The following is a 19,972-nucleotide window of genomic DNA, read 5'->3' as shown; positions in this document are numbered from 1 at the left end:
GAGGGACAGAGAGCGTGCGGGAGCGGTGTGAAGGTTGTGGCCCCCGGGTGTAGCTGAGCAGTGTGAGGTGAATCCCCCAGCGGCCAGAATCGGAGCCCTGGTGACACCTGTGTCCTTCCTGGCTGGCAGTGACACTGTACGTGCAGCCCACTCCGAGCACCTCCCCGGGGAGACGGCGGCAGCTGCTGTGCCGGTAAGTGTGCCCTTATGGCAGCAGTCTCCGCATACCGAATACTGTGCACACTCGGTGCTTCCTGTACCCCAATGTCTGAGCACTGCCGTAAAGCCGCAATCTCCCCGTGTCCCATCCCCCTCCGCGCCCCCCTTCCTGGGCAGAATCACGTGTCCGCCAGGACCCTGACGGTTGGTTAGCCGCTGCAGTGACGTGGGCCCAGCTAGTATATATATATATATATATATACACACACACACGTCATTGAGACACATATATATATATATTTATATATTTATATTTCATACAGTTCTACATAGCAGAATAGCCGCTAAATCAATTGTCGGCTTCTGTAAAATCATTACAAAACCTGACATGACACATGGTTACTGTACATACACTGAACCATTTCATTTAGTTTTTTATATGTCCCTGACGAATAATTAGATGAGGGTTTGTGTGTAAAATTTTGGACATGTAGGTGTTAAATTAACGGGGAAATTCGTTGAAAAAAATTGCGTGGGCTCCCGCCGTATTTTCTCCGCCAGAGAGGGAAAGCCAGTGAGTGAGGGCAGATATTAATAGTCTAGAGAGGGACCATTGTTTTTGCCCCCCCCCCCCGGCTAAGAAAATCTGCTCCCAGCCACCCAAGAAAAGGCACATCTTTTGTTAAAGGACTCCGATGCGTATTTCTCGCAAGTCACAAGTCTGGTCCGTGTGTAATCCGTAGTTTTCTCGCCCCCATAGACTTGCTTTGGCGTTTAACGGGCGTAATACAGTGACAATTGCAGAATGCTACAATTTTCTCAGCCCGTATAATACGGCCGAGAAAGAAATCGGCTGATGGGAGCTGCCACATAAATTAACATTGTGACAAGTGCAATGTGTTTTTCTTTGCGCACAGCAATCGTCCGTATTTCTCGCTAGTGTGACTCAAGCCTAAGATCGCCCCTCATCCTTCATTTTTGTATCTAAATAACCCCCAATGTGATTATAACCTGTCTTCTGCAGTTGAGTATCATCACTTTACATGAGTTTAGTATCATCTACAAATATTGTAATTCTACTCTGTGCCCTCTACAAGGTCGTTAATAATTATATCAAAATGAAGAGGGCCCAATACTGACTCCTGTTTTACCCAATACTGACTCCTGTGGTACCCAATACTGACCCCTGTGTTTCCCCATTGTTACCTGTTCCCCAATCCCAGCATATTCCATTAATAACCACTCAGTTGTTACATATACAGGAGTTTCTCATTAAATTAGAATGTCATATTCTAATCTTGTGAGACGCTCCTGTAATCTGTATCTTCCCCTATTCCCATTACCCTTATTTTACATACTAACCTTTGTGAGGCCTCGTATCAAACACCTGTGATAATCCATACAGACAACATCCATTGTGTTTCTCTGCTCCAGTCTGGCTCAGTGATAGGAAAGAAAGGGTGGTCATTAATGGAGCACACTGGGACTGGGTCATGGTTAGCAGTGGGGTACCACAGGGGTCAGTATTGGGTAACGCAAGGGTCAGTATTGGGTATGGCAAGGGTCAGTATTGGGTACCACAAGGGTCAGTATTGGGCCCGCTTCTTTTTAACATATTTATTAATGACCTTGTAGGGCGCATAGAGAGTAGAATTTCAATATTTGCAGATGACACTAAACTCTGCAGGGTAATCAATACAGAGGAGGACAATTTTATATTACAGGAGGATTTATGTAAACTAGAAGCTTGGGCTGATAAATGGCAAATGAGCTTTAATGGGGATAAATGTAAGGTCATGCACTTGGGTAGTACGAACAAGATGTATAATTATGTGCTTAATTGTAAAACACTGGGCAAAACTGTCACTGAAAAAGACCTGGATGTATGGGTGACGACAAACTCACATTTAGCGGCCAGTGTCAGGCAGCTGCTGCAAAGGCAAATAAAATAATGGGATGCATTAAAAGAGGCATAGATGCTCAGGAGGAGAACATAATGTTACCTCTATATAAGTCACTAGTGCGATCACACTTAGAATACTGTGTACAGTTCTGGTCTCCGGTGTATAAGAAAGACATAGCTGAACTGGAGCGGGTGCAGAGAAGAGCAACCAAGGTTATTAGGGAACTGGGGGTCTGCAATACCAAGACAGGTTATTACACTTGGGGTTATTTAGTTTGGAGAATCGAAGGCTTAGGGGTGATCTTATTACAATGTATAAATATATGCGGGGACAGTACAAAGACCTTTCTAATGATCTTTTTACTCTTAGACCTGTGACGGGGACAAGGGGGCATCCTCTACGTCTGGAGGAAAGAAGGTTTAAGCATACTCACAGACGCGGATTCTTTACTGTAAGAGCAGTGAGACTATGGAACTCTCTGCCATATGATGGTGTAATGAGTGATTCCCTACTAACATGTAAGAAGGGACTGGATGCCTTTCTTGGAAAGTATAATATTACAGGGTATATACACTAGTCTCCTTAATATTGTGCTGATCCAGGGAGCTAGTCTGATTGCCGTATGTGGAGTCGGGAAGGAATTTTTTTCCCCAATGTGAAGCTTACTGTTGCCACATGGGTTTTTTTTGCCTTCCTCTGGATCAACAAGTTAGGGCAAGTTAGGATAGGATATGGGTTGAACTAGATGGACTTAAAGTCTCCCTTCAACCTTAATAACTATGTTCCCTCCTCACTGAAGCCGATCAAATGAGTCTGACAGGATCGATCCCTCATACAGCCATGTTGATGCCGAGTCATGAGGATACTCTCAGTGAGATCCTCCAGGACGTCTCTGAGGAAACTCTCCAGGATTTTGCCCAAAGCAAAGGGTGGTCTTGGAGGATGTCTGCCGTCTCTCCCGCAGTGCTCGGGGGTGTCTGCCGTCCCTCCCGCAGTGCTCGGGGGTGTCTGCCGTCCCTCCCGCAGTGCTCGGGGGTGTCTGCCGTCTCTCCCGCAGTGCTCGGGGGTGTCTGTCGTCCCTTCCGCAGTACTAGGGGGTGTCTGCCGTCCCTCCCGCAGTACTAGGGGGTGTCTGCCGTCCCTCCCGCAGTGCTCGGGGGTGTCTGCCGTCCCTCCCGCAGTGCTCGGGGGTGTCTGCCGTCTCTCCCGCAGTGCTCGGGGGTGTCTGTCGTCCCTTCCGCAGTACTAGGGGGTGTCTGCCGTCCCTCCCGCAGTACTAGGGGGTGTCTGCCGTCCCTCCCGCAGTGCTCGGGGGTGTCTGCCGTCCCTCCCGCAGTGCTCGGGGGTGTCTGCCGTCCCTCCCGCAGTGCTAGGGGGTGTCTGCCGTCCCTCCCGCAGTCCTCGGGGGTGTCTGCCGTCCCTCCCGCAGTGCTAGGGGGTGTCTGCCGTCCCTCCCGCAGTCCTCGGGGGTGTCTGCCGTCCCTCCCGCAGTCCTCGGGGGTGTCTGCCGTCCCTCCCGCAGTCCTCGGGGGTGTCTGCCGTCCCTCCCGCAGTCCTCGGGGGTGTCTGCCGTCCCCCCGCAGTCCTCGGGGGTGTCTGCCGTCCCTCCCGTAGTCCTCGGGGGTGTCTGCCGTCCCTCCCGCAGTCCTCGGGGGTGTCTGCCGTCCCTCCCGCAGTCCTCGGGGGTGTCTGCCGTCCCTCCCGCAGTCCTCGGGGGTGTCTGCCGTCCCTCCCGCAGTACTCGGGGGTGTCTGCTGTCCGTCCCGCAGTACTCGGGGGTATCTGCCGTCCCTCCCGCAGTACTAGGGGGTGTCTGCCATCTGTCCCGCAGTACTCGGGGGTGTCTGCCATCCGTCCCGCAGTACTCAGGGGTGTCTTCCATCCTCCTCCCTCTTGTATTATTCTATTGTCTCCTCCCTCATGTATTACTTCCTTATCTCCTCCCACTTGTATTATTCCCTTGCCTCCTCCCTCTTGTATTATTCCCTTGTCTCCTCCCTCTTGTATTATTCTCTTGCATCCTCCCTCTTGCATTATTCCGTTGTCTCCTCCCTCTTGCATTATTCCGTTGTCTCCTCCCTCTTGTATTATTCCCTCGTCTCCTCCCTCTTGTATTATTCTCTTGCATCCTCCCTCTTGTATTATTCTCTTGCATCCTCCCTCTTGTATTATTCTCTTGCATCCTCCCTCTTGTATTATTCCCTTGTCTCCTCCCTCTCGTGTTATTTCCTCGACTCCTCCTCCCTGACACTCTTCCCGCTTTCCCACCTTCTGTCACCCAGCTAGCGGCCTCGCTGTCTTTCAGCTCCATGCGATCATCTACCCCAGCGTACCTGCCCCGTGATCAGCACTCTCCTTTCCTTATTGTCTATAGATCTCAGAGTTATCAGCTGGTCATTTATATCCGGTACCTGGGCTGCCATTGTACAATGTGCCAGCATCTTGCACAGCAGTCTGCACCCTCACACCGGATGGCACTGTGACTAATGGAGCACATATTACTAATGGGGATCAAACACACAGGAATATAACAAGGAAATGCAAGCTAAGAATTAGTACATGTCCCTTCAGGCTAAACTCCAGAATCTATAGTCACTGAATCACAGAGGACGAACCAGACAGAGGACGAGCCAGACAGAGGACGAGCCAGACAGAGGACGAGCCAGAGGACGAGCCAGACAGAGGGCGAACCAGACAGAGGGCGAACCAGACAGAGGGCGAACCAGACAGAGGGCGAGCCAGACAGAGGGCAAACTACACTGAGGGAGAGCCAGACAGAGGGCGAGCCAGACAGAGGACAAACCAGACAGAGGACGAACCAGACAGAGGACGAGCCAGACAGAGGGCGAGCCAGACAGAGGGCGAGCCAGACAGAGGGCGAACCCGACAGAGGGCGAACCCGACAGAGGGCGAACCACACTGAGGGCGAACCAGACTAAGGGCAAACTACACTGAGGGTGAACCAGACTAAGGGCAAACTGCACTAAGCACAAACCGCACTGAGGGCAAGCAACACTGAAGGCCAACCAGACTGAGGGCGAACCAGACAGAGGGCGAGCCAGACAGAGGGCGAGCCAGACAGAGGGCGAGCCAGACAGAGGGCGAACCAGACAGAGGGCGAGCCAGACAGAGGGCGAGCCAGACAGAGGGCGAACCAGACAGAGGGCAAACTACACTGAGGGCGAACCAGACTAAGGGCAAACTGCACTAAGCACAAACCGCACTGAGGGCAAGCAACACTGAGGGCCAACCAGACTGAGGGCGAACCAGACAGAGGGCGAACCAGACAGAGGGCGAACCAGACAGAGGGCGAACCAGACTGCTTTTCCTTTAGCTGCAGTACCACCTGCAACTCACTAATATGTCCCGTAATAGCAGTGACATCCACAGCACTCCCTCAATAACAGTGACATCCTCAGTGACCGCCATGTTTTCCCTCCTCCAGGTCGTTCACAGCCGCGTTCCTCTTCTCCATCGAGGTGCAGGTGACCATTGGCTTTGGGGGGCGGATGATGACAGAAGAGTGCCCCCTCGCCATCTCCCTCCTGATCATGCAGAACATTGTGGGTCTAATCGTTAACGCCGTCATGTTGGGCTGTATCTTCATGAAGACGGCACAGTCGCACCGTCGGGCCGAGACCCTAATCTTCAGCCGCCATGCTGTCATTGCCGTGAGGAACGGGAAGCTTTGCTTCATGTTCCGGGTCGGGGATCTGCGTAAGAGCATGATTATTAGTGCATCTGTGAGGATTCAGGTGGTCAGGAAGACAATTACTCCAGAAGGCGAGATCATCCCCATCCATCAGATCGATGTCCCGGTGGACAACGCCATCGAGAGCAATAACATCTTCCTTGTGGCGCCGCTGATTATCAGTCATGTGATAGATAAGAGGAGTCCCCTGTACGAGGTCTGCGCCTCCGACCTGTCCACCCAGGACCTAGAGGTCATCGTTCTCCTAGAGGGGGTGGTAGAGACCACAGGGATTACCACTCAGGCCAGAACCTCGTATGTCACTGAGGAGATCCTGTGGGGTCATCGCTTCGTGCCCATCGTCTCCGAGGAGGAAGAGGTCTACTCTGTGGACTATTCCAAATTTGGTAACACAACCAAAGTGGCGACTCCCCGCTGCAGTGCCCGCGAACTGGACGAAAAGCCCTCCATCTTGATACACACTCTCCAGAAGAGTGAACTCTCCCACCAGAACTCTCTGAGGAAGCGCAACTCCATGAGGAGGAACAACTCTATGCGGCGCACCAACTCCATGAGACGCAACAACTCAGGACTCATCGTGCCCAAAGTGCAGTTCATGGCTCCCGAGCAGAAAGAGGAGACATGACAGGCGCGCCCCGTTGTCCTCCATCACTCGCCACTGTCCTCCAGACTCCATACTGGTTTTACACTATCTTCTATAGTCTGCCATTTCCGTGCTCCTCTCCCATCCTTTGTTTTCTCCTCTTTCTCTCACTTTCCCGCTGTCTTCCATCTTCCTTCACTTTCTCCAAACTTCTCTGCCTTGCTCCACTCTTACCACTATGCCACCATTTTCCTCCTCACTTCTCCGCCATTTTCCACCTTCCACCATCTTTCATCCTTTTCCTCCCTTCTCTTCCTATTATCATCATCCTCAACCATAAAAGTTGTCTTTGCCTTTTCCACCTTCCTCTTTTTTCTTCCTGCACAGTCTCCATTTCCCCTGCCTCGTCCACCTTCCTCCTTTCTCCGCCACCTCGTCCACCTCTCCCACCCTCCCCTCCATATTCATTGTCTTGTTACTTCTAGAAGGAGTGAATGTTTTCTGCTGCAATTATTAAATGATTTACCCACAATCCTCGTGTTCACTGAAGATATAAGGATGGTCTGCAGGGGGCGCCGCGGGAAATGGTCTATTTGGAGACGTCTCCAGAGTTTCATTTTGGCTTTTTTGGTTTCAAAAACTTCATTAAAAACCGAGTATAAACATCCAGAGCATTATACAGGGCATAAAGGTGCAGTATATATATATATATATATACAGTGCTGTGCAAAAGTCTGAGGCAGGTGTGGAAAATGCTGCAGAGAAAGAAGGTTCAGACACAGAATCATTAGTAGTTAATTGTATCAATTAACCACCCATCCCCTCCATCATCAGTATCTGGTGACCGCCCGTCCCCTCCATCATCAGTATCTGGTGACCGCCTGTCACCTCCATCATCAGTATCTGGTGACCGCCCGTCACCGCCATCATCAGTATCTGGTGACCGCCCGTCACTTCCATTATCACCATCATCAGTATCTGGTGACCGTCCATCACCTCCATCATCAGTATCTGGTGACCGCCCGTCCTCTCCATCATCAGTATCTGGTGACCGCCCGTCATCTCCATCATCAGTATCTGGTGACCGCCCGTCTCCTCCATCATCAGTATCTGGTGACCGCCCGTCTCCTCCATCATCAGTATCTGGTGACCGCCCGTCACTTCCATTATCACCATCATCAGTATCTGGTGACCGTCCATCACCTCCATCATCAGTATCTGGTGACCGCCCGTCCCCTCCATCATCAGTATCTGGTGACCGCCCGTCTCCTCCATCATCAGTATCTGGTGACCGCCCGTCTCCTCCATCATCAGTATCTGGTGACCGCCCATCCCCTCCATCATCAGTATCTGGTGACCACCCATCCCCTCCATCATCAGTATCTGCTGACCACCCATCCCCTCCATCATCAGTATCTGGTGACCGCCCGTCATCGCCATCATCAGTATCTGGTGACCGCCCGTCACCGCCATCATCAGTATCTGGTGACCGCCCGTCACCACCATCATCAGTATCTGCTGACCGTCCGTCACTTCCATCATCACCATCATCAGTATCTGGTGACCGTCCATCACCTCCATCATCAGTATCTGGTGACCGCCCGTCCTCTCCATCATCAGTATCTGGTGACCGCCCATCACCTCCATCATCAGTATCTGGTGATCGCCCGTCATCTCCATCATCAGTATCTGGTGAGCGCCCGTCATCTCCATCATCAGTATCTAGTGACCGCTCGTCCCCTCCATCATCAGTATCTGGTGACTGCTCATCACCTCCATCATCAGTATCTGGTGATCACTCATCACCTCCATCATCAGTATCTGGTGACCGCCTGTCCCCTCCATCATCAGTATCTGGTGACTGCCCATCACCTCCATCAGTATCTGGTGACCGCCCGTCACCTCCATCATCAGTATCTGGTGACTACCCATCACCTCCATCATCAGTATCTGGTGACCGCCTGTCCCCTCTGTCATCAGTATCTGGTGACTGCTCGTCACCTCCATCATCAGTATCTGTTGACCGCCCGTCACTGCCATCATCAGTATCTGGTGACTGCCCGTCACCTCCATCATCAGTATCTGGTGACCGCCCATCACCTCCATCATCAGTATCTGGTGACCGCCCGTACTCTCCATCATCAGTATCTGGTGACTGTTCATCACCTCCATCATCAGTATCTGGTGACTGCCCATCACCTCCATCATCAGTATCTCGTGACCACCCGTCCCCTCCATCATCAGTATCTGGTGACCGCCCGTCCCCTCCATCATCAGTATCTGGTGACTGTTCATCACCTCCATCATCAGTATCTGGTGACAGCCCATCACCTCCATCTTCAGTATCTCGTGACCGCCCGTCCCCTCCATCATCAGTATCTGGTGACCGCCCGTCCCCAACATCATCAGTATCTGGTGACTGCCCATCACCTCCATCTTCAGTATCTCGTGACCGCCCGTCCCCTCCATCATCAGTATCTGGTGACCGCCCGTCCCCTCCATCATCAGTATCTGGTGACCGCCCGTACTCTCCATCATCAGTATCTGGTGACTGTTCATCACCTCCATCATCAGTATCTGGTGACTGCCCATCACCTCCATCTTCAGTATCTCGTGACCGCTCGTCCCCTCCATCATCAGTATCTGGTGACTGCTCATCACCTCCATCATCAGTATCTGGTGATCACTCATCACCTCCATCATCAGTATCTGGTGACCGCCTGTCCCCTCCATCATCAGTATCTGGTGACTGCCCATCACCTCCATCAGTATCTGGTGACCGCCCGTCACCTCCATCATCAGTATCTGGTGACTACCCATCACCTCCATCATCAGTATCTGGTGACCGCCTGTCCCCTCTGTCATCAGTATCTGGTGACTGCTCATCACCTCCATCATCAGTATCTGTTGACCGCCCGTCACTGCCATCATCAGTATCTGGTGACTGCCCGTCACCTCCATCATCAGTATCTGGTGACCACCCATCACCTCCATCATCAGTATCTGGTGACCGCCCGTACTCTCCATCATCAGTATCTGGTGACTGTTCATCACCTCCATCATCAGTATCTGGTGACTGCCCATCACCTCCATCATCAGTATCTCGTGACCACCCGTCCCCTCCATCATCAGTATCTGGTGACCGCCCGTCCCCTCCATCATCAGTATCTGGTGACTGCTCATCACCTCCATCATCAGTATCTGGTGACAGCCCATCACCTCCATCTTCAGTATCTGGTGACCGCCCGTCCCCTCCATCATCAGTATCTGGTGACCGCCCGTCCCCTCCATCATCAGTATCTGGTGACCGCCCGTCCCCTCCATCATCAGTATCTGGTGACCGCCCGTCCCCTCCATCATCAGTATCTGGTGACCGCCGGTCCCCTCCCTCATCAGTATCTGGTGACCGTCGGTCCCCTCCATCATCAGTATCTGGTGACCGCCCGTCCCCTCCATCATCAGTATCTGGTGACCGCCGGTCCCCTCCATCATTAGTATCTGGTGACTGCCTGTCCCCTCCATCATTAGTATCTGGTGACTGCCCGTCACCTCCATCATCAGTATCTGGTGACCGCCCGTCCCCTCCATCATCAGTATCTGGTGACCGCCTGTCCCCTCCATCATCAGTATCTGGTGACCGCCGGTCCCCTCCATCATCAGTATCTGGTGACCGCCCGTCGCCTCCATCATCAGTATCTGGTGACCGCCCGTCCCCTCCATCATCAGTATCTGGTGACTGCCTGTCCCCTCCATCATTAGTATCTGGTGACCGCCCGTCCCCTCCATCATTAGTATCTGGTGACCGCCTGTCAGTATCCGGTGGTTGATATACCCATATGTGGCCCCTTATATAGAGCTCCTCACACTACTCAAACCATCTGTCACCTGTCCGTGCCCCCATGCCTAGTTCTCGGCGTTCATTGTTGTCCTGGCCTATTAGGGCCCACAGCTCCACGCTGGTGTAATGACGTCGGGGACTGTTTGGAGGACTATGTGGCGGCCATTATACTGTTTGGAGGGCTATATGGGGGCCATTATACTGTTTGGAGGGCTATGTGGGGGCCATTATACTGTTTGGAGGGCTATATGGGGGCCATTATACTGTTTGGAGGGCTATGTGGGGCCCATTATACTGTTTGGAGGGCTATGTGGGGGCCATTATACTGTTTGGAGGGCTATGTGGGGGGCTACTATAAAGTTTGGAAGGCTATATGGGGGCCATTATACTGTTTGGAGGGCTATGTGGGGGCCATTATACTGTTTGGAGGGCTATGTGTGATCCATTATACTGTTTGGAGGGCTATGTGGGGGCCATTATACTGTTTGGAGGGCTATATGGGGGCCATTATACTGTTTGGAGGGCTATGTGGGGCCCATTATACTGTTTGGAGGGCTATGTGGGGGCCATTATACTGTTTGGAGGGCTATGTGGGGGGCTACTATAAAGTTTGGAAGGCTATATAGGGGGGCCATTATACTGTTTGGAGGGCTATGTGGGGGCCATTATACTGTTTGGAGGGCTATGTGTGATCCATTATACTGTTTGGAGGGCTATGTGGGGGCCATTATACTGTTTGGAGGGCTATGTGGGGGCCATTATACTGTTTGGAGGGCTATGTGGGGGCCATTATACTGTTTGGAGGGCTATGGGGGGCCATTATACTGTTTGGAGGACTATGTGTGTTCCATTATACTGTTTGGAGGACTATGTGTGATCCATTATATTGTTTGGAGGGCTATGTGATCCATTATTGCTGTGAGCTCATTTTCTCGTTCACCTTTGATGGCCAATGAACTCCCTCTGCTGGTGAAGGGAGGTCGTGAAACTGATTTGGATGGGAGAGACCTGTCACCTGAACAGGTGGATTGCGATTAGACATCCGGAATCTCTGAGTGGATATAAGGCAGCCGATGCCCTGTAGGGTTACTGGTGATTTCTCTGCTCTGGCCTTCAGTTCAGTTCCTGTCTTCTAAAGCTGTTTTGCTCTGTTATTGTTCCATGAGATTTTGTCTGATTTGCTTAGTTTTGTGTTCTGCCAGCCCCGGCTGGGGCTTTGCTGAATTTCCATTTTTGTCCCTGATCGGTTAAATCTCTTTTGCTCTGTTTTCAGAATATATCGGAGCGCTGATATAGGGATTTTGAAGTCTAGTGACTTCAGGGCCGTTTTTCCTATCAGACGTGTTGGGACATTTTTGGTAGGGTTTTTGCGGATTGCAGCCAGCATCTTTTCTGTCCTTTCCTATCTAGTTAGTTGGGCCTCATCGTTTGTTCTGCCTGTCTTTCTGTCTGTGTTTGTGTTTTCATCTGTTTTCACCGTCAATACATGTTGGGGGCTGTCTATTGCTTTGGGGACTACTCTGGGGCAGTTTAGATTTCCCCTTTCTTTCTTTAGGTTTGTTTAGTTCTCCGGCTGTGAACGAGGTGTCTAGAACCACCGTAGGAACCCCCCACGGCTACTGTTAGTTGTGGTGAATAGGATCAGGGGTCTGCAATCCGCTAGCTACCAACCTCTCTGGTTTTCTGGACTTAGCTTGTATTTTTGTTTTTTCCTCCTCCGGTGACTCATTCATAACAGAATCACCAGCCATACCGCAGATTCTAGGGTACTCAATAGCAGGAAAGAATTGTAAAAAAAAAAAAAAAGTGTCAGAATTTTTTTTCATGTATATTTTTTCCTCTTTTTCTCTGGGGCCGTAGGAGGAATTTTCTTAATGGAGATTGAGCAATTGTCTGATCGTGTGGAGCAGCTTGCTGCTGAAGTGCGAGGAATTTCCGCCTATCTTGCTCATTCACATGCTGCTGAACCAAAGATTCCTACTCCTGATGTGTTTTTTGGGGATCGGTCTAAATTTTTGAATTTTAAGAATAATTGTAAATTATTTCTTGCCTTGAAGCCTAACTCATCAGGGAGCTCCGCGCAGCAGGTTAAAATTGTCATCTCTTTGCTGCGTGGCGATCCCCAGGATTGGGCGTTTTCTTTGACACCTGATGATCCTATTCTTACTAATGTGAACGCATTTTTTCAAGCCTTGGGGTTGTTGTATGATGAACCTAATGCTATTGATCAGGCTGAAAAGACCCTGTTGGCATTGAGCCAGGGTCAGGATTCTGCAGAGTCGCACTGTCAAAAATTCCAAAAGTGGGCGGTCCTTACTACCTGGAATGATAGTGCATTGGCAGCTCTCTTTTGGAAGGGTTTGTCTGAAACTCGAAAAGATACTATGGTGGGATTTCCTGTTCCCTCTGGTCTTGACGATTCTATGTCATTAGCCATTCAGGTTGATCGGTGTTTACGTGAACGCAGGACCACACGAGAGGTGTTGCCACCTGTTGAACAAATGTCTGAACCTATGCAATGTGATAGAGTTTTGTCTAGGGCGCAACGTCAGGAGTTCAGAAGGCGTAATAAGCTGTGTTTTTTCTGTGGAGATGCCTCGCATATTATTTCTGTCTGTCCTAAACGAGAGAAACGTTTTGCACACACGTTTGCTGTGGGTGGTGTTCAACCTAAGTTTCTTCTGGCAATTACTCTGATCTGCTCACTGTCCACATTTTCCGCAAAGGCTTTTGTGGATTCGGGAGCAGCTCTGAACCTGATGAACTTGGATTTTGCTAAACGTTGTGGATTTCCTATGACATCTCTGCGGACGCCCATCCCTTTGAGGGGGATTGATGCTACTCCTTTGGTGAAGAATAAACCTCAGTTTTGGACCCAGGTGGTCATGCGGGTCGCCCCAGATCATCAAGAAAATTGCAGATTTTTGGTGTTGCATAATCTGCATGATACCATTGTTCTGGGGTTTCCCTGGTTGCAAATCCATAATCCAGTTTTGGATTGGAAATCTGTGTCTGTGGTGAGTTGGGGTTGTCGGTGTGCCCTTAGTGAGGCTCCGGTGTTTTCCACCTCTCCTCAGTCGCATGATGTTCCTGATTATTTGGCGGACTTTTATGATGTATTTAGTGAGAATGAGTCTGCGTCTTTGCCTCCTCATAGGAGTTATGACTGTGCAATTGAACTGAGCCCGGGGTGTAAATTTCCCAAGGGTCGGCTCTTCAATTTATCTGTACCCGAGCACGAGGCTATGCGGTCCTATATTAAGGAGGCGTTGGAGAAGGGTCATATTAGACCATCCTCTTCACCCTTAGGTGCCGGTTTTTTTTGTGGCTAAAAAGGATGGTTCTTTAAGGCCTTGTATTGATTATCGTGCCCTCAATAAAATTACTGTTAAATATCAGTATCCGTTACCCCTGATTTCTGATCTATTCTCTAGAGTTAAAGGTGCTTGCTGGTTTACCAAGCTTGACCTCAGGGGGGCGTATAATCTTATTCGCATTAAGCATGGGGATGAATGGAAGACGGCGTTTAATACTCCGGAGGGACATTTTGAGTACCTGGTGATGCCTTTTGGGCTCACTAATGCCCCTTCTGTCTTCCAGTGCTTCATGAACGACATTTTCCGAGACTTTGTGGATAAATTTTTGATTTTCTATCTGGATGATATTTTGATCTTCTCCAAGGATTGGGATTCTCATGTGGAACATATTCGGACTGTGTTCCGGATCTTGAGGGAGAATTCCCTGTATGTCAAAGGATCAAAATGCCTTTTTGGGGTACAGAGGATTTCATTTTTGGGATTTATTTTGTCTCCGTCAACTATTGAAATGGACCCGGCCAAGGTACAGGCCATTTATGATTGGGTTCAGCCCACTTCTTTGAAGGCCCTCCAGAAGTTTTTGGGTTTTGCTAATTTTTATCGTAAATTTATAGCTAATTTTTCTGGTATTGCGAAACCATTGACTGATCTGACTAGGAAGGGTGCTGATGTGCTGAATTGGTCTCCGGAGGCTGTTTCTTCCTTTCAGGAGCTGAAGCGGTGGTTCACTTCTGCCCCGGTTTTGCGGCAACCTGATGTCTCACTCCCGTTTCAGGTAGAGGTGGATGCTTCTGAGATTGGTGCAGGAGCTGTTTTGTCCCAAAAGGATCCTGTAACATCTAAAATGAATCCCTGTGCTTTCTATTCCCGAAAGTTCTCCCCATCTGAACGCAATTATGATGTGGGGAATCGGGAACTGTTGGCCATGAAATGGGCATTTGAGGAGTGGAGACATTGGTTGGAGGGAGCTAGACATCAAGTTGTGTTCCTTACTGACCACAAGAATTTGATTTATCTTGAGTCGGCCAAACGCTTGACTCCTAGACAGGCTAGGTGGGCCTAGTTTTTCACACGTTTTGATTTTGTGGTCTCTTTTCTTCCGGGCACTAAGAATGTCAAGGCAGACGCCCTCTCTAGGAGTTTTTTTACTGATTCTCCTGTTATGACAAAGCCTGCTACCATCTTAGGTGAAGGGGTAGTTCTTTCTGCCATCTCGCCCGATTTGAGACGTGCTCTGGAAGAGTTTCAGGAGGACAAACCTGAGCGTTGTCCCATTGGAAGATTGTATGTTCCTGACCAGTGGAGGAAGAGAGTGATGTCTGAAGTTCATTGCTCTGCATTGGCTGGTCATCCAGGTATTTTTGGTACTAGAGATTTGGTGAGTCGGTCTTTTTGGTGGCCCACCTTATCTCGTGATGTCAGGAATTTTGTGCAGTCCTGTGGGACTTGCTCCCGGTCTAAACCTTGTTCTCGCTCTAGTGGGTTGTTGATGCCTTTGCCGGTTCCCAGGAGGCCATGGACCCATATTTCAATGGATTTTATCTCTGATATGCCGGTCTCTCAGAGAATGACTGTTATCTGGGTGATTTGTGATAGATTCTCTAAGATGGTCCATCTTGTACCACTCCCTAAGTTGCCATCTTCCTCAGAGTTGGTGCCCTTGTTTTTGCAACAGGTGGTTCGCTTGCACGGGATTCCTGAGAACATTGTGTCTGACAGAGGAGTTCAGTTTGTTTCTAGATTTTGGAGGACTTTCTGTTCCAAGCTGGGAATTCAGTTGTCCTCCTCTGCGTTTCACCCTCAGACCAATGGGCAGACGGAGAGAACAAACCAGACTTTGGAGTCTTATTTGAGATGTTTTATCTCTGTTGATCAGGATGATTGGGTCTCATTTTTACCCTTGGCCGAATTTGCTTTAAATAATAGAGCTAGTTCTGCCACTTTGATGTCACCTTTTTTTTGTAACTTTGGGTTTCATCCTCGATTCTCTTCAGGGCAGGTGGAGTATTCTGCCTGCCCAGGTGTTGACACTGTGGTGGAGAGAATGAACCAGATTTGGGACCAAGTGGTGGATAAGTTGTCTCTCTCCCAGGAAAAGGCCCAGCGGTTTTCCAACCGGCATAGGACCATTGGTCCCCGGTTTAAGGTGGGTGATATGGTTTGGTTGTCATCAAAGAATATCTCTATGAAGGTGGCTTCTCCTAAGTTTAAACCTAGATTTATTGGACCTTACAAGATTTTGGAGATTCTTAATCCGGTCTCTTTTCGATTGGCTCTTCCTGTTACATTAAGATCCATAACGTGTTTCAAAAGTCTCTGTTGAAGAGGTTTGTTGAGCCAGTAGTTCCTGTGGTGGCACCTCCTGACCCTGTATTGGTTGAAGGTAATGTGTAATGTGGAATATGAGGTTGAGAAGATACTGGATTCTCGTCTGGCTAGACGGAGATTCCAGTATTTGGTTAAGTGGAAAGGTTATGGCCAGGAGGATAATTCTTGGGTCTCTGCATATGATATTCATGCCGAAAGATTGGTTCGTGCTTTTCATCGGACCCATCCTGATCGGCCTGGTGGTGTGGATGAGGGTTCGGTGACCCCTCCTCAAGGGGGAGGTACTGTTGTGAGCTCATTTTCTCGTTCACCTTTGATGTCCGATGAACTCCCTCTGCTGGTGAAGGGAGGTCGTGAAACTGATTTGGATGGGAGAGACCTGTCACCTGAACAGGTGGATTGCGATTGGACATCCGGAATCTCTGAGTGGATATAAGGCAGTTGACGCACTGTAGGGTTGCTGGTGATTTCTCTGCTCTTAGCTCTGGCCTCCAATTCAGTTCCTGTCTTCTAAAGCTAAGTTTTGCTCTGTTATTGTTCCATGAGATTTTGTCTGATTTGCTTAGTTTTGTGTTCAGCCAGCCACGGCTGGGGCTTTGCTGAATTTCCATTTTTGTCCCTGATCGGTTAAATCTCTTTTGCTCTGTCTTCAGAATATATTGGAGTGCTGATATAGGGATTTTGAAGTCTAGTGACTTCAGGGCTGTTTTTCCTATCAGACGTGTTGGGACATTTTTGGTAGGGTTTTTGCGGATTGCAGCCAGCATCTTTTCTGTCCTTTCCTATCTAGTTCGTTGAGCCCCATCGCTTGCTCTGCCTGTCTTTCTGTCTGTGTTTGTGTTTTCATCTGTTTTCACCGACAGTACATGTTGGGGGCTGTCTATTGCTTTGGGGTCTGCTCTGGGGCAGTTTAGATTTCCCCTTTCTTTCGGCTTATTTAGTTCTCCGGCTGTGACGAGGCGTCTAGGACCACCGTAGGCACGCTCCACGGCTACTGTTAATTGTTGTGACTAGGATCAGGGGTCTGCAATCCGCTAGCTACCAACCTCTCTGGTTTTCTGGACTTAGCTTGCATTTTTGCTTTTTCCTCCTCCGGTGACTCACTCATAACACATTATACTGTTTGGAGGGCTATGGGGGGGGCCATTATACTGTTTGGAGGACTATGTGTGTTCCATTATACTGTTTGGAGGGCTATGTGTGTTCCATTATACTGTTTGGAGGGCTATGTGTGTTCCATTATACTGTTTGGAGGGCTATGTGTGTTCCATTATACTGTTTGGAGGGCTATGTGTGATCCATTATACTGTTTGGAGGGCTATGTGTGATCCATTATACTGTTTGGAGGGCTATGTGTGATCCATTGTACTGTTTGGAGGACTGTGTGTGTTCCATTATACTGTTTGGAGGACTGTGTGTGTTCCATTATACTGTTTGGAGGACTGTGTGTGTTCCATTATACTCTTTGGAGGACTATGTGTGATCCATTATACTGTTTGGAGGGCTATGTGATCCATTATACTGTTTGGAGGACTATGTGTGATCCATTATACTGTTTGGATGGCTATGTGTGTTCCATTGTAATGTTTGGAGGACTATGTGTGTTCCATTATACTGTTTGGAGGGCTATGTGTTCCATTATACTGTTTGGAGGGCTATGGGGGGCATTATACTTTTTGGAGGACTATGTGTGTTCCATTATACTCTTTGGAGGACCATGTGTGATCCATTATACTGTTTGGAGGGCTATGTGATCCATTATACTGTTTGGAGGACTATGTGTGATCCATTATACTGTTTGGAGGACTATGTGTGATCCATTATACTGTTTGGAGGACTATGTGTGATCCATTATACTGTTTGGAGGACTATGTGTGATCCATTATACTGTTTGGAGGGCTATATGGGGGCCATTATACTGTTTGGAGGGCTATATGGGGGCCATTATACTGTTTGGAGGACTATGTGTGATCCATTATACTGTTTGGATGGCTACAGTGGGGCAAAAAAGTATTTAGTCAGTCAACAATAGTGCAAGTTCCACCACTTAAAAAGATGAGAGGCGTCTGTAATTTACATCATAGGTAGACCTCAACTATGGGAGACAAACTGAGAAAAAAAAATCCAGAAAATCACATTGTCTGTTTTTTGTTCCTTTTATTTGCATATTATGGTGGAAAATAAGTATTTGGTCAGAAACAAAATTTCATCTCAATACTTTGTGATATATCCTTTGTTGGCAATGACAGAGGTCAAACGTTTTCTGTAAGTCTTCACAAGGTTGCCACACACTGTTGTTGGTATGTTGGCCCATTCCTCCATGCAGATCTCCTCTAGAGCAGTGATGTTTTTGGCTTTTCGCTTGGCAACACGGACTTTCAACTCCCTCCAAAGGTTTTCTATAGGGTTGAGATCTGGAGACTGGCTAGGCCACTCCAGGACCTTGAAATGCTTCTTACGAAGCCACTCCTTCGTTGCCCTGGCGGTGTGCTTTGGATCATTGTCATGTTGAAAGACCCAGCCACGTTTCATCTTCAATGCCCTTGCTGATGGAAGGAGGTTTGCACTCAAAATCTCACGATACATGGCTCCATTCATTCTTTCATGTACCCGGATCAGTCGTCCTGGCCCCTTTGCAGAGAAACAGCCCCAAAGCATGATGTTTCCACCACCATGCTTTACAGTAGGTATGGTGTTTGATGGATGCAACTCAGAATTCTTTTTCCTCCAAACACGACAAGTTGTGTTTCTACCAAACAGTTCCAGTTTGGTTTCATCAGACCATAGGACATTCTCCCAAAACTCCTCTGGATCATCCAAATGCTCTCTAGCAAACTTCAGACGGGCCCGGACATGTACAGGCTTAAGCAGTGGGACACGTCTGGCACTGCAGGATCTGAGTCCATGGTGGCGTAGTGTGTTACTTATGGTAAGCCTTGTTACATTGGTCCCAGCTCTCTGCAGTTCATTCACTAGGTCCCCCCGCGTGGTTCTGGGATTTTTGCTCACCGTTCTTGTGATCATTCTGACCCCACGGGGTGGGATTTTGCGTGGAGCACCAGATCGAGGGAGATTATCAGTGGTCTTGTATGTCTTCCATTTTCTAATTATTGCTCCCACAGTTGATTTCTTCACTCCAAGCTGGTTGGCTATTGCAGATTCAGTCTTCCCAGCCTGGTGCAGGGCTACAATTTTGTTTCTGGTGTCCTTTGACAGCTCTTTGGTCTTCACCATAGTGGAGTTTGGAGTCAGACTGTTTGAGGGTGTGCACAGGTGTCTTTTTATACAGATAGCAAGTTTAAACAGGTGCCATTACTACAGGTAATGAGTGGAGGAAAGAGGAGACTCTTAAAGAAGAAGTTACAGGTCTGTGAGAGCCAGAAATCTTGATTGCTTGTTTCTGACCAAATACTTATTTTCCACCATAATATGCAAATAAAAGGAAAAAAAAACAGACAATGTGATTTTCTGGATTTTTTTTTCTCAGTTTGTCTCCCATAGTTGAGGTCTACCTATGATGTAAATTACAGACGCCTCTCATCTTTTTAAGTGGTGGAACTTGCACTATTGCTGACTGACTAAATACTTTTTTGCCCCACTGTATGTGTGATCCATTATACTGTTTGGATGGCTATGTGATCCATTATACTGTTTGGAGGACCATGTGTGATCCATTATACTGTTTGGAGGGCTATATGGGGGCCATTATACTTTTTGGAGGACTATGTGTGATCCATTATACTCTTTGGAGGACCATGTGTGATCCATTATACTGTTTGGAGGGCTATATGGGGGCCATTATACTTTTTGGAGGACTATGTGTGATCCATTATACTCTTTGGAGGACCATGTGTGTTCCATTATACTGTTTGGAGGGCTATGTGTGTTCCATTATACTCTTTGGAGGACCATGTGTGATCCATTATACTGTTTGGAGGGCTATATGGGGGCCATTATACTCTTTTGGAGGACTATGTGTGATCCATTATACTCTTTGGAGGACTATGTGTGATCCATTATACTGTTTGGAGGACTATGTGTTCCATTATACTGTTTGGATGGCTATGTGTGATCCATTATACTGTTTGGAGGACTATGTGTGATCCATTATACTGTTTGGAGGACTATGTG

At 48.7% G+C, this 19,972-nt stretch overlaps 1 protein-coding gene across 1 annotated transcript in view; it reads left to right on the top strand.

Moving 5' to 3' along the window:
• Window positions 1–6,890, top strand: part of LOC141074963 (ATP-sensitive inward rectifier potassium channel 8) — a 41,079-nt gene extending 34,189 nt beyond the window's left edge. The window contains exon 3 of the mRNA XM_073562290.1: window positions 5,509–6,890. Coding sequence (XP_073418391.1) covers window positions 5,509–6,400 — 892 coding nt within the window. The 3' untranslated portion in view covers window positions 6,401–6,890. The remainder of the gene's footprint in view (window positions 1–5,508) is intronic.
• The last annotated feature ends 13,082 nt before the right edge of the window (window positions 6,891–19,972 follow it).

Source organism: Dendrobates tinctorius, unplaced genomic scaffold (genome assembly GCF_039654945.1).
Source record: "Dendrobates tinctorius isolate UK_male_01 unplaced genomic scaffold, ASM3965494v1 ptg000344l, whole genome shotgun sequence".
NCBI classification, from domain to species: domain Eukaryota; kingdom Metazoa; phylum Chordata; class Amphibia; order Anura; family Dendrobatidae; genus Dendrobates; species Dendrobates tinctorius.
This window is presented reverse-complemented; position numbering and strand designations above follow the sequence as displayed.